The following is a 14,350-nucleotide window of genomic DNA, read 5'->3' as shown; positions in this document are numbered from 1 at the left end:
TCAGAAATATTTTCCAAATTAAAGCCGGAAAGGCAAGCGATTTTACGGTTGATGTATGTCAAAGCTTAGAAAATTCGTCAACTGAAAATCAAAGTAGGTTTTGAAATCGCTTGGCATTTCTAAACAATGATATTTCTAATACTTTTTGGTTGAAAAATTTCCGAAATTTTACTCTTTGATTAAAAATTTCCGACTGCCGAACACGGAGTATTTTCAAAAACCTATCCACATGGGACGTAACTAAGAGTGAAATCAAAATAAACAAGACGCTGTTAAAAGCGTTAACCAGAGCCTATTTGAGGAGTATATAAGGAATAAGGAGGCGAGTTTTTTGTTGAGAGGGTGCGTTTGGGTACTGGAACCATTGGAGCCATGTGGTGAAGGGTAAAAGAGTGTCAGTTACTGAATTTCTTTGCACTGGTGGATGAAATGACAAATGCGACCTAATAGCAGGAATAAATATGAGAATAAATCTAATAATCAAAAGAAATGTCACACAAATGCAAAAATTATAATTATCGTCATTTCGATGAGAGCCTCTCGTCAGAAGCTCATTACTCGGAACCCCCCATATGTGCTGTGCGCTTGAGTCAACTCTTATTTTCAGAACTAGGTTTCCCGCGAAACTGAAGGTGCATCATAATTTGCACAAGTTTCATCTATTAGATCCGATCATCCTTCCATGCTTTTCATCATTGTTGTCAATGATTTCAATTTTCAAAACACGAAATCATACATGTAAATGAGCATTGTCTCAGGCTATGCTCCGATTGGTTATTAGTAATAAAAAGTCACAAATATTCCGCGAAAATGTCTTTATATAAACCTTTAAGTTCATACATTTCAGTTATTTCATATAATATTTGAAAGTATTGCACTAAGTTGTCTTTAGATGATATCTTACAGTACACAAGTTCTTTGAGGATGACTCTTGCCATAAATATCTGTAGCATGAGAGGCAAAAACTCTAAAACGGCCGTCATCAGGAGAGTAAAAACTAGCAACTGCAATACAACCAATTGTCAAAATAAATTATATGTATTCCTCTGATATCAATGACTCAAAGCTTTTTTTAAGTCTACATAGTATTTTTATCCCTCTATGGTAGCCTCACTATAGACATTCGAAAGTTTAAGAAAACCACGACGGCAACGGGAACGTCACCAAACAAAAGGTTTAATGAGCAAAACAATGGTTGTGCACGTGCGTTATAAATCTTTTTATAAAAATGTTCAGAGAAATGCGCGCGTCGTGATTGATCAGAACGAATTCATTATATTTCCATAAAGCACGCGCCTTGCGTCTCTCGAGTGTACTGTTGAGATATAATGCACGCAGCCTACGTCATTGGTAGGAGCGCGCGCAATTCACGATACATTTTACAAAAGAAATAAAAAGACTTGCTCCTTGAGCATTGCTGAGTTATATTGAAGAAATGTAAAATGGTTTGTGTGTTCACATAGCCTGATGTAAACACGCGGGAGGTTGGGAGAACACGAGATAAGCGTAGGAAACCACGACGCGAAGCGGAGTGGTTTCCAGCTCGATTTGGCGAAAGGTTGTTTCGACGTCCAAAATAACGATTTTGGAGAGAGATCAATCACAAATAGATTTAGATGTTGTTGATACAAAGGCAGTGTAAGTTTTTGTTTGAACAACCATGAAATAATTAATAAAATCTACTGAATAACCTTTCTCCATGCGCAAGGTTTTTTGTGAAATTGACATCGTGTGGTCTCGAAATTTAGAAACATGAGCCATAAATCGCCAACAAATAACTCAATAAAGCCTTTTAAGTTTTTTTGACGTGTGTTTAGTCTACTTCTAGCTTTTTTCTTGGCTTGGTAATACAGAAAGAGTGCAACAACAGCTACCTCGAGGCAGCAGGTGATCGAAATGGTGTGCTTGAGCATTAAATATTAAAGAAGTGTAAAATGGTTTCCGTATCGATAAACTGGAAACCACTCCGCTTCGCGTCGTGGTTTCCTACGCTTATCTCGTGTTCTCCCAACCTTCCGCGTGTTTACATCAGGCTATGTAAACACGGAAAGCATTTTACATTTCTTTTATAAAATAACTAATGAAAGAGGAACGAACCGTGTTTACATATGCTCATGTAAAATGGTTTTATGGCCAATCAGAGCGCGTGCACTATTTGAATTATTTTATAAAAGTACGCGGGAATTTTTAAGAACACTAGAGAAGAGCCAGAAGCACGAGCCGAAGGCGAGTGCTTTTCCGCACTTCTCCCGTGTTCTTAAAAATTCTCAAGTGCCTATAGAACTCAGCAATGCACTCAGAGCGTTTTTTATTTCTTTAGTAAATTTCTTTGCGTCCTCTGCAAAACAACAACATGAAATGACTTTGCGTTGTCTGGAGAACGTGAATGACGACGGCTAATTTTTCGGAATTCTTTTTCTAATTTAACGCTGTGTTCCATATTCAGTTCTGGGATATTTTTGACAGCGAGAAACAAACTAAATTACTTTAGAGTATCGCAAGATTCGTTGGTAAAATGTAAGTTCATTTTTTAACCGACGTCGGCCACGGCGTCGCCGTCGTGGTTTTTTGAACTTCCTATTACCAATATACTTTGCACCGTATTCCAGCTGGTAACTTTCTTCCGATACAGTGTTGTTAGATCAATGTCTAACACTCTTGTGTCGTGGATGCTTTCTTTACTTCTTTTTCTGATAACTTAACACAACTTACTCCTCGAAGTCTAGCTCTACTCGAAAGGAAATTGTTAGTCTCTGGCCTATATAGGTGACGCTCACTGAGCTGTCAGTCCTTCACCATCGTCACCATCTCACACCTTACCGGCAAACGAATCGTGTTTAGCCAGTTGATATTCTCTTGGTATAGATACATATAAAAAAAAATCTTGCACACTAAGTATGCAGTGGCCCGGGTCCCCCCTTATTCTGGGTTAAAAAAAAGAATCGCGGAGGGAAGAAAAGCCAGAAGGGCAAGCGACAAAAAACCGCCGCCCCCCCCCCCCCTCCTTTAGCTTAAGGTCTGGATCCGCCACTGGTATGTACCTTTGAGATGATGACTCTTTTCAAAACGACTTTCTACCAAGAAAATTTTATACTCTTGCGATAAGATCGGGCAAAAAAAAGCAAGATTGATAATGTGATTTTTATAGGGAACAAACTGACGAAATTAGAATCTAAAAAGAGATCTACAGAAAATAGCCTTTAAAAACTGTTACATAACAACAGAAAAATCAGAGAATTTGGAGAAGAAAGGGCTACCCAAAGTACCGCCCCTAAAAGAACTACCGTATTAATTCGATTAAATGCCGCCCTCGAATAAACGCCACATTTTAGACCAGATGTATTGATAAAAGCCGCCCTCGAACGTTTGTTCGAATGATAGCCTCAAAGAGGGAGTAACTGTGGAATACCCTACCACTTTGGTCCACCTCATTTACACGTGTCGTAAGGCTTTCAAGAACGAGGCATGACACAATAGACGCTCTTCCTATTCAATGACATGTAAATAAGTGGCAGGGTATTGTGCAGTTTAACCTCAAAAAACACACAGCAATCATTGCTTCGATCGCAATTGGAAATTTTGGATGAACCAGACAGAGAATAAAAAGAGGTCACAGCAAAACTAAATTTTTTTAAGCATCCCTTGTCAGCTAACAAGAAGCCCAACATAGGTTAAGTTGAACATGATAGCCACAAATTTACCTCGGGTTAATACTGAAGTGAAACACCGAGCGGAATAAGAAAGGCAAACACCTGAGGATATTGTTTGGAGGTTTTTAATTAGATCCTTATCTCACACCCACAAATTTGCATTAAATTTAAAGAATTTGCACGCCTAATATCCTATTTCCTTTGAAACATCATTTTCTTTAAAAGCTAAGTTTTTTTCGTTTGTCTCACGATGTAGTCACGTTTGATGTAGATCGCGACGTTTCGACTGCATACTGCAAGTCTTCTTCAGGCGATGAGGTCGACTGGTTATGCGTGATCCTATAAAGCATGATGTTCGGCTGTGATCAGTTGTTTTCTTGTACACGTGGCGCCGCATACATAATTTGAGTAAGACATCTGCTGCTTCCTCTTATCCCATGCTATTTGACACGGTACAAACATTATAGCACAAAATGCGAACATAATTATTAAACAAAAGTGATTTAATAACTAATACAAATAAAAGAACAAGAAAAATAGATGAGAGCCACATATGCAACCAGCAACATGGCGTCCGTATTGTTGTTCCTGCTACTTGATCAAGCCCCATCGTGTCTTTATTAGCGCCTTGGCAGCCGCTTTTCTTTAGAAAATTGTCACACAAGCGTCGAACAAGATCGCATGACTCCAACGGTCGAGAGTGATTCAAGAAGAGGACGTTTTTGAACGACTCAGAAAGGCAAAAACCTGTCACACTTCGACGAAATAACATTTTATTTGATTCTCCTGCGATTTTAACAACGCAATATGATGAAAATATTTATCGTTCGATGCTCTATCTGTAATCGCCATACAGTTCTACATATTCATTTCTCGAGATCCTAAAAATATTTCCCCATAGCAATTACCTGATTAAAGCCAGAGTTTCGACAGCTCCTAGCTGTTTTCCTTTTACTGAAATTGCAATTATGGGTTAAGAAATAAATAATAATTGGAATATTAAACATACAGTGTTAATAGAACAGCTTTCAGACATGGTTTCATGCTACTCTGGTTTAATTCATTAATATTTAATGTTCAAGCACACCATTTCGATCACCTGCTGCCTCGAGGTAGCTGTTGTTACACTCTTTCTGTATTACCAAGCCAAGAAAAAAGCTAGAAGTAGACAAAACACACGTAAAAAAAAACTTAAAAGGCTTTATTGAGTTATTTGTTGGCGCTTTATGGCTCATGTTTTTAAATTTCGAGACCACACGATGTCAATTTCACAAAAAACCTTGCGCATGGAGAAAGGTTATTCGGTAGATTTTATTACTTATTTCATGGTTGTTTAAACAAAAACTTACTCTGCCTTTGTATCAACAGTATCTAAATTTATTTGTGATAAAAAAGCGACGAAAAATCGTTGATCTCTCTCCAAAATCGTTATTTTGGACGTCGAAACAACCTTTCGCCAAATATTTCTTTCTAAGTTTAAAAAAAGGATCCGATTACTGGCTTCTCAAATGCGATAGGAGGCGTTCCGCTTCATTTCCGGATACCGCTGCAATGACATCATCGACCTATTCTTTCCAGAACAAAGGGTAAACCGGCGAAGTGGTTAAAGCACTTTGTTCCTCGTCTTCATTACCATCTTGACAATGACAGCAGACAGGCGGACCCATAGCTGCACCAAAAAACTTTCGATGGTTGGTGCCGTTGTATGCAAATTACGTGGTCTAGAGGAAAAAGACAGCAGGAAAAGAAGTTCTTTGTCCGCAGAGAGAAGTGTCTCTTTTGAGTCTCTCCTCCGCAACTTTAACGGCAATATCAACTGGGATTTCGGTAAAATTTCCGCACAGCCCTATCCTACATTATACATTCAGTTCTTGAACAGAGAAAACAATGACAAAAGCAATGCATTGTCATTGGGAAAACAGATTTGTTTTACAATAGTATAGGGCTGTGCGGAAACTTTACGACAGGCGATGCATAAGTCGGGGAATTAACGAAAGAGACGATAGGTCTCAGTGGAATCCCCGGTTTATGAATTTTAGGTAAGCCGTAAAAACGTGGACATAAACCGTCACAGCTGTGTGACATTTTACAAACAAATCGATGCATGTTTTCGTGACCACAACTCTAGTTATGGTAATTGAGACCTATAGAGGGGTTTTCACGGGCGAAAAAGTCAATATGGTTTTACATATCACAGGAGCAGCTATTGCTATTCTTGTGTTGCTAAATGTTTTGAAAATCCAAATTTTAAAGGAAAGTAAACCTAATTATTGCCTTCTAAGGAAAATTTCTGTGATCTTGATGAAAGGGATTATTTTTGTGGATCCAAAAACAGCACGTGAGTTACTTTTCCGCTACAACAGTCATTTGTTAGATAATTAACAAGATTCCACCTGATTGGTGGAAAGTAATTGCTAACTCGCTTTAATAAATTGAGCCTACCGTAATTCGATTGGAAACGTTCAACGCGCCACAAGGTTAGCAGGAACAGCGAATGTCTGCTCTAAATTTCCGGAGGCCATTCCCTGAGCGATAAATCAAAAAAAAAAATTACAAAAAAAAAAAGCAAGTCAATCATCCAAATCTAGCTGTTGCGACAATATTTCTCCAGTACTTCAAGCGACTGTGGGTATTCCAACATTCCTCTTGCAAACGTAACAACCGGCGGTTTCCAAAATTGCAGCGTACCATCGACTCGGTTTTGTCACGTCATTGAATCGAGTCATCGTTTCGAGTAATGTTGATTGGTGGAGGTTTGCGACAGATTTCTTCGTGAAGACACGCTGTGCATTGTCTGTCTTGAATGTTATGACGATGTGAGAGTGCATGTCAGTTCAAATTACGAAACGTTTTATGTGTGCCAGGGAAACGTGCTGATTGGAATGGGTTTTCGAAGTTTACTTCGATTACGGAGACCTCAGCGAGCTGGTAAGCTTTTAATTTTTGTGGTAGCAGCTTGTTCAATCTCATTTCTCTTCATCAAGTATTCTGAACGTAATAGAAACGCGAGCGTTGTCATCGAGAATGTCGTGACAAACCTTGTTCAACCCCTCGCTGATGAGAAATCTACCGCGAACCTTTCGCTGAATGTGTACGTTTGGCGTGAATTGTGCGGTATGAACGTTCAAGACATGAAACAAACACCGACATTTCCATATTACCCCGATCAAAAGGAGTTTTTAAACGATGTATTTGAAGTTTCCGATAACACAGAATACTACGGACAGCGTATATTCGGCTTTCTACAACCACCAACGAGTGGACCTTATCGTTTTGCGATTGCCTCCGACGATTCGTCGGAATTGTGGCTTAGTGAAAGCGAAGATCCTAAAGGGAAACGCTTAATTTCTCGGGTATTTGACGAGAAAGCGTGTTGTGGCTGGACAAAGAAGGATGAACTGAATAAATACCCCACGCAAATGTCTCGATTCGTGAGCCTTCAACGAGGGAATCGATACTACATTGAAGTCATCCATAAACAAGGTGTTGGTGACGGATTTGCACAAGTTTTTTGGAGCACGCCTTCAGAAGCAGAATTTCGACTTATCTCTTTTGAGCATTTTCGTCAGTACTCAAACAATTCAGTAGTTTTGGCGAAAAAGGATGCCTATCACATGGCGTTTTCAAACAAATACCAAAGTCAATTCGAAATGAAAGTAAACATGGCAAGCCGTAGGACGCTCAAGTTTTATTCATTATCGTTAGTTCCAAAGGCCAACTATTTACCTCTTTGTGAGTACAAATCTAGTGCTGTTTGGAACTTGGTGTGGAATGCGAGCGTGATCAGTCAGTATGAAAGTTTAAAACTGCTTTATTTATCCAATGTTTACCCGCCAGATGATACTAGTATGGGGGACAGCGGAATCGTAATGGGATGGCCTAACCGTGTTGCTGACAAAGAGATTGTAGAGTCAGTTGTAAACAAAACGATTGGTTCTCTTCGCCGTTACACATCCAGGTATGTATCGTTTACATTAAGACGCTGTGTAGTGAAGTATAGGGATTTTATTTTCCTTCAAGGCGCTAAGTAGCGCGTGGAACGGATAACGTAAATTTTGAGAAACATGGACGGAGGACGGTCGACCAGAGAATTATCTGTTTGGCTCCCGAAGATCGTTACACGTACTGCTGAACCATGAAATACACAGTAACACTCGTCCATTTGCTGTTTGTGAGTTGGAACGCTCTGTGCCAGCAAATTGTCGGAAATGTGTCAAATCTGCCTGCAGGTCGAGTCCAAAGTACATCGACTCCGACGTCCAAAAAAAAAACAATTTTTAAGATAAATCAACGCTCTTTAGCCACTGTTTTATCGTAAATGGATAAAGATGATGTTGATACGGGGGAAGGGAGAAGTTTTGTTTGAATAACCACGAAATATGTTACAAACTTACTATACCGATAAACTCCCCTCGGCTCCTTGTGTGAGGTTTATGGTGATATCGTCATCGCGTAATGGTTTCAAAGTTTTATAAAATTAGTCATAAATCGCTAGGAAATAACTCAGTAAAGTCTTATAGTGGTATGTATGTGCGTAAAGCTTGTATTTATATTAACGTTTTTGATGAAAAAAAAATTACGGCGTCTTAAAAATATACTTTCTCAAAGGAGAGAAGTCGTTATCAGCGGAAATGGAAATTGTTTCTACTGAGATGATGCTCTTCAGGGGAATGAAATAAGCGATGAAAAACATGAAGAAATCCAAAAGTCAAGTGATAACTTGTTTGAAGAATAGATCACGGGTATTTGGGCAGGAACTATGGACATAGACGCAGTTGTGCATTGCTCCTCAAGCGTTCCATTTGAACCTACTCATTGTCTCAAAAAAATGGTTCTAATTTGAGCCCCGCGGGGGAGGGGTGGGAAAAAAATAGAAACAAAATAAATAAGGATAATTGAAATGTTTTAAAAACGCGGGAAGACACGGCAAAAGGCTTTCCTATTTAATCTTCGCCTACAACAACATGGCAGGTTCTTTTACCGTCGTCCTTTGCGATTTTAATTCTTTTGTATCGTTTGAAGTATGACTGACGGCAACACCGTAAATGGGTCATTGCAAAACTAAATTTAGGTTGTCGAAAGATACGATCTTACTATGCAGCATTCCAGATTAGTGAAGCGTCACGGTAATGTCAAACTGAGACACACTAATTAGCGAGATAGTCATTGAATAGAACTGAGGATGTGAACAGATTTTAAGAGTGTGATTAATTCTAGGGCTGCCTTTGATTAAGCCTTTTTAATTTGATCTTCAAGTACTTTACGCAGAAAGTGCACAAACCATAAGGCTTTCATTCCTTTCTTTCGTCTTGAGTCTTAGTGCCAACGCACTTAACGATTTTTATTCGAGGGTTGTCGATCCTTTTCTTCGTTAACCCTTTAACTCTCATAAGTGACCGAGACAGAAGTTCTCCCCACAATATCAATACAATATCAACCAGATAAGTGATGAGAATAAAGAAATATATCAATTTGGGGGTAATTAGGTGATCCAATACTAAATTCTCTGACCTAATACTATAAGAATTGTATGGTTGACAGTAAGGAGAAAGACAAATTTGATCTAGGTGTTAAAAGGGTCGATAAACTCGACTTTTCTTGTCAGTAAAGGGTTATTGTGTTAATATAATTGTTCTCAAGAATATAAGTACCCTAATTAAATATCACTTAATCAAACATCACGGTGGATATTTTAAAAGGGAAAGTTATTACAATATCTCTAAAAGTTAATTGAAAGTTTTTGTGAAAGTCTTTTCCGTCTTAAATCTACGGGGAACGAGTTCCAAATTTTTGCTTTCCGGAAATCAATTGACACTGGCTAGCAGAAAGCTTACTTGGTTTTTCCCGTCTTAAATCTACGGGGAACGAGTTCCAAATTTTTGCTTTCCGGAAATCAATTGACACTGGCTAGCAGAAAGCTTACTTGGTTTTTCCCGTCTTAAATCTACGGGGAACGAGTTACAAATTTTTGCTTTCCGGAAAACAATTGACACTGGTATCTGGTATGTAGAAGATTTCGTAATCCTCAGGCGAGCACGAAACTCCCTTATAGCTCCAGCCTACTTCTTATCGCATTTTGTTAGACTTTCTGACATTCATAACTATGTTGCAAGGCAGAGCACAAGACTATCCTTACCGAGGGCGAAAATTGTTAATGAGGTGCTTACCGATATTATGAATACCGGAGACTTGCAGACATTTAGTTGCTGCGCAAATAGTTTGCTTTGTGTTCTTATTTTTAAAGATTTTTACCAGTTACTCGATCGATATTGATTTTTCTAAAGCTAACGTTTCGAGCGTTAGCCCTTCGTTAAATGAAAAGCAATTAAAAGAAGTTTCATTACTTATCTCTCCCAGGATTCCCAAGTTTGCAGTTAGGTCTTTGCTAAGCCAATATAACACTTTTGAAACAATTTAATCTTCACCCGTGCGTTGCATCTCGTAAGAATTTCTCTTAGGAAATCGCAGTGACATGTCAAAAAGTACTTCTGGGTATTATGTTTTATTCGGATGAAGGAATTGTTGAGTTCAGAGTTTAACAAAATTAATTTTCTTTAATGTATGAAAGGCATTTTGTCCAAGCAGGGAAACAAAGAATATCAGTTTACAGGCGTAAATATTTGCGAAAACAGGAAAAAAAAACATGAAGAAACACAATTTTGGAAGACCATATTTCTCCTCACTGAAACCTCTATTGGGTTTACTTTTCAATGGTCCGTCCTACTTGAGTTTATTAACACTGAAAAATGCCCATTGCAGAACACTATTCAAATCTTTTACACCTCAACATCGGTATGTTTATTCTTCATACTGCTCTCTCCATACATGTTCGAAGATGCTGGTAGGGAGAATTTGTTTTAGCAAACAACAGCTTCTATGGTTTGTGATCATTTCCTTCATTCTCATAACCTTAATGTTTGATCCAGAGCTGACATTGTATTGAGAAATTAGATACTAATCACTCTAGGGGTCAAAGGGTCAATGCACAGTCGAAGGGCTAAACTGATTAATTGGTTATTAATCGATTGATTAATTCATTGATGGATTAATTGATTGACTTGTTGATTTATATTTATTTATTTACACTGTGTTTTCATTTCCTTTTAAGGAATTATGTTCTGGAGAGGATCCACAGAGTTATTCATAAGCCAGATCCAGTATATGGTGATCGCTTCTCTCTCGATGTAGAAGTTAGTTTGGAACGCAGCAAGAGGTCATTTCGTTTGTCAGAACACGTCTTCATTAAAACAGGAAGCGGCCAGTTGTGTTTCCAAGAAGGTATAATTTGGAAAAATAGCGCCACAGTGTACTTTATACTCCCAGTCAAGAATCAAGGCAACTGGGTCTATCATTTTATCAATGAATTAACAATAGCTAGCTCATTAACGAACGATTTGAACTTTCACGTCATGGTTATTGACTTCGAAAGTCGAGATATTGACATGGAGAAAGCTTTTAACACCACCCTCCTCCGTGATAGACACACCCTTGTTAAAATGACGGGTAAATTTTATAAGACACTTGCGCTGAACGAGGGCGTCGCGCGTGTACCAAGTGAACATGACGTAGTGTTTCTCTTTGATCTCCATATTGACGTGCCTGTGGACATCATCGACAGCGTGAGAAAGGTAAATAACTGTAATTTCTAAGATAGAAGACCAACAGTATCCTCACGAAGATTTCCATGTAACCCTGTTCTTCATTATGCATGTTTTGCGTTGATAAAAGAAAACAACAGATTTCCTCCGGGGACCAAGACTTTAGAGTGGTTTTCGATTAAGTTTCGTTAAAATCAGAAGCGAAATAATCACAATGGCCAATCCGAAGGAGGGAAAATATTTTTTCTAGGCCAATGAGAGCTCAAAGTAAAAAAGAAAACCAAACTGCCTAAAGTGCGGGCGACCAAGTCGTGATTGGTTTTAGTTTGGTTTTAGGGGGTACCATTTGATCGTGTTGTCTGATCGTCCGGGTTGGTGTAGTCCTGAGAAAGGTTGTTGTCGTCAGTGGTGACTGCCGTTTTGACAACCTTAGCGGATGTCATCATTAGAGTCACTCTGCCGGTTGGGTTGTCAGTCCCAACTGCCCAAAACAGTTCTTCTCAGATGTACCCTAACCCTCATCATTTTTGCATCACCCAATAGAATATTCTAGAAAGTTCCAGAGCCCTGCATCAGAATACTCCAGTATCAGAAATGCATGACAAGATTTTGTAGAAATTTCCACAATCTCCCTTCTCCTATATCACTTCACTATCTCTCAATTTCTTATATCGTTTCACGTTGTTCCTATTCTTAAATGTCATGTGTCGCTTTCTCCGGAGTCAGGTCTACAATGTCAAGCATTCTTTTGAGGTCTTTCTTCCATTTTACGCATCCACTTCCTTTCTCTTTGGACACTTTCGACACGTGAGTGTCGTCGTAGTCAGATATGGTGATTAGCCACGTGCTTGTTAGCCACGTGCTTGTGCTTCTCGGCTGGGGTTACTTCTTGAAGGGATGAACACACTTAATATCCCGCGTAGTTGAATGTTTTATGTTATTGTCTTTATTTTTCGATTTTCCTTCTGTATTTTTAAGATCCAGCATTAAATGTATCATTTCCACGTAAAACCAGAGGGACTGTAGGTAACGACTAACGTATTCCACGTTAACACCTCCAGGCACCTTGTTTTATAAAGAACCTTAACTTCGTGTTTATCATGCTCTTCTTGTTGATCTCTTAGAATACCATAGAGGGACGCGTTGTGTTTTATCCCATTGTTGGCCGATTAGATTGTGGGAAAAGTTTAACGGATCATCAAGGTTTCTGGGCAGAAGACGGCTTCGGCCTGCTCGCTATGTACAAGTCTGACTGGAATCGAGTTGGTGGTAAGTCGAATCTCAACGGCAAAATAAATAGAAAGCGTAATGTTTGGTCGTTTCTAATACAGCTTTCGAAAGCAATTTTAATGCCCTTACGATATGCCATGTGCTTGTCCCTATGTAACCGCTCCACATTCTTCCATTCTCTTTGTTCCCCAGGAATGGACGTCGAGAAGTTTAAATATAAGTGGGGCGGCGAGGACTGGGATTTTCTGGATCGTGTTGTTAGAGCAAAGTTAGAGGTAGAACGTTTCAAGTACCCAGGCCTCTATCATCATTTTCACCACAAGCGAGGCATGTGGGATATGGAACCAACAACATCAAACCCACTGGGCTAACCGACTGGCGCATGCGTTCTTTAGGACACTGGTCCGACTTCTCTTACTCGCTTGTGGCACCTTACATTTTATCTTTTTGGGTGAACATAATTATTCCAATGATCAAACGATGCTAGGTATTTAAATCTTCCTTACACGCATAGTGTCACCATCCTTCAGTATGGCTCACGCTTTTTACATGTTTTTTCCAGTCTCGACAGTATCCTTTATTTTTTTGGTGCGATACTAAGATATTTTAAAAATTATTTATTTACTTAGAGATTTTTGTAAAGATGATAAACATTTAATTATACAATTACGTCTTTTAGAAACATATTGAATTTAAAGAGATTTTAAAATCAAAACATGTACTCTCATTGAGATAGTTCTCAATTTTCAATTTATTAACTGACGTCAACAAAGTTTGGAAGCAATTATGAGTCATTCAGAAATTTTCTGGAGTAAATATGCTGACCCTTTACACCTAATATCAGCATGCATATTCTCCATACTGTCCGTATATTTCCTGAGGTGCTGACGAGGAGAACTTGTTATGCAGTCAAGAGCTTTTTAAAGCGGTGATCATTTTTTAAATTCTCGTTACCATTATGTGTGATTTGGGGCTGATATTGTAAGGAGAAATTAGATGCAAGTCACTCTTAGGGCTCGTTTAGGCATGATAATTAAGTTCAATAAAGAATCGTGGAGAATTTGTTACGCAGTCAAGAGCTCTTTAAGTTGTGATATTTTTTTACTCTCGTTACCTTTATGTGTGATTGGGGGTAATATTGTAAGGAGAGATTAGATGCAAGTTACTCTCACGAGTTGAAGCATAATCATTTTGATTGAAATTTAAAAATGAATTTAAAATATTTAGAAATTTTATATTTTTCTACAGAATCGTGCATGAGGTTAATATTCCAAATTCTTGATTGTGTTGAATCTATGTACCATCTTTTGAGGAGTAATGGTTATTGGACGATACGAAGTCTTATTACCAAGTAATCATATTAAATCCAAGGTTGTGATTGGTTGAGTTAAATTAATACTATGAAAGTGATTGGCTTATTGAACTGTCCAATAACAAACTCTGATAACAACTAGGAAAGTGAATTAGAAGGAAATAAGAGTTTTTAAACCAATCACAATCGAGGAAATTGTAATTTTTATGATTAATAGACAATATCCATGAATTCGAAGTGTGCTTCACTGCCGGTAGGTACAATTTCCGTCACCTATTAACTTAAATCTAAAAAGTTCTTCTTTAATCATGATAATTCTGTGATTGCATTTGAAATGAAGTTCTCGTAGTTTATTCTCTTAACACGACTTCTGTTCCAGATTCTCTAACACACATTCATTGCGTAGCAAACAAGAGTCCTCTCCTATCAATGACTATTTCATAAATTAATATTTTTTAAATGAATACTTTTTTCCCAGTCGATCTGACAACCTCGAGTTAGCTCTATCACGATTTTAACTAATTACAGATATGCGTCACTCATCTCTGATATGTACAATG

At 38.3% G+C, this 14,350-nt stretch overlaps 1 protein-coding gene across 2 annotated transcripts; it reads left to right on the top strand.

Moving 5' to 3' along the window:
• Positions 1-6,111: 6,111 nt before the first annotated feature.
• LOC131797917 (N-acetyl-beta-glucosaminyl-glycoprotein 4-beta-N-acetylgalactosaminyltransferase 1) lies at positions 6,112-13,549 on the top strand. 2 transcript variants are annotated; one of them, XM_059115578.2, is made up of 5 exons: positions 6,113-6,578; positions 7,488-7,608; positions 10,759-11,278; positions 12,373-12,517; positions 12,671-13,549. In XM_059115578.2, the coding sequence occupies exons 1-5, from the start codon at positions 6,533-6,535 to the stop codon at positions 12,847-12,849; spliced, it is 1,011 nt and encodes a 336-aa protein (XP_058971561.1). In that variant the 5' UTR covers positions 6,113-6,532; the 3' UTR covers positions 12,850-13,549. The 2 variants fall into 2 exon arrangements, with proteins under 2 accessions (XP_058971560.1, XP_058971561.1); XM_059115577.2 differs by having other exon boundaries at positions 6,112-7,608.
• Positions 13,550-14,350: the final 801 nt, after the last annotated feature.

The sequence above is a fragment of the Pocillopora verrucosa genome, chromosome 3 (genome assembly GCF_036669915.1).
Source record: "Pocillopora verrucosa isolate sample1 chromosome 3, ASM3666991v2, whole genome shotgun sequence".
Classification (NCBI taxonomy): domain Eukaryota; kingdom Metazoa; phylum Cnidaria; class Anthozoa; order Scleractinia; family Pocilloporidae; genus Pocillopora; species Pocillopora verrucosa.
Note: the sequence above shows the minus strand (reverse complement) of the source record. Positions and strands in the feature narration are given on the sequence as shown.

Excerpts from the sequence above, each read along its gene's own strand:
- LOC131797917 (XM_059115577.2), top strand. The coding sequence starts at position 6,533 with ATGGGTTTTCGAAGTTTACTTCGATTACGGAGACCTCAGCGAGCTGGT. Across the intron at positions 7,609-10,758 it reads CTTCGCCGTTACACATCCAG|GAATTATGTTCTGGAGAGGA; the intron begins GTATGTATCGTT and ends TTTCCTTTTAAG. Across the intron at positions 11,279-12,372 it reads TCATCGACAGCGTGAGAAAG|AATACCATAGAGGGACGCGT; the intron begins GTAAATAACTGT and ends TTGATCTCTTAG.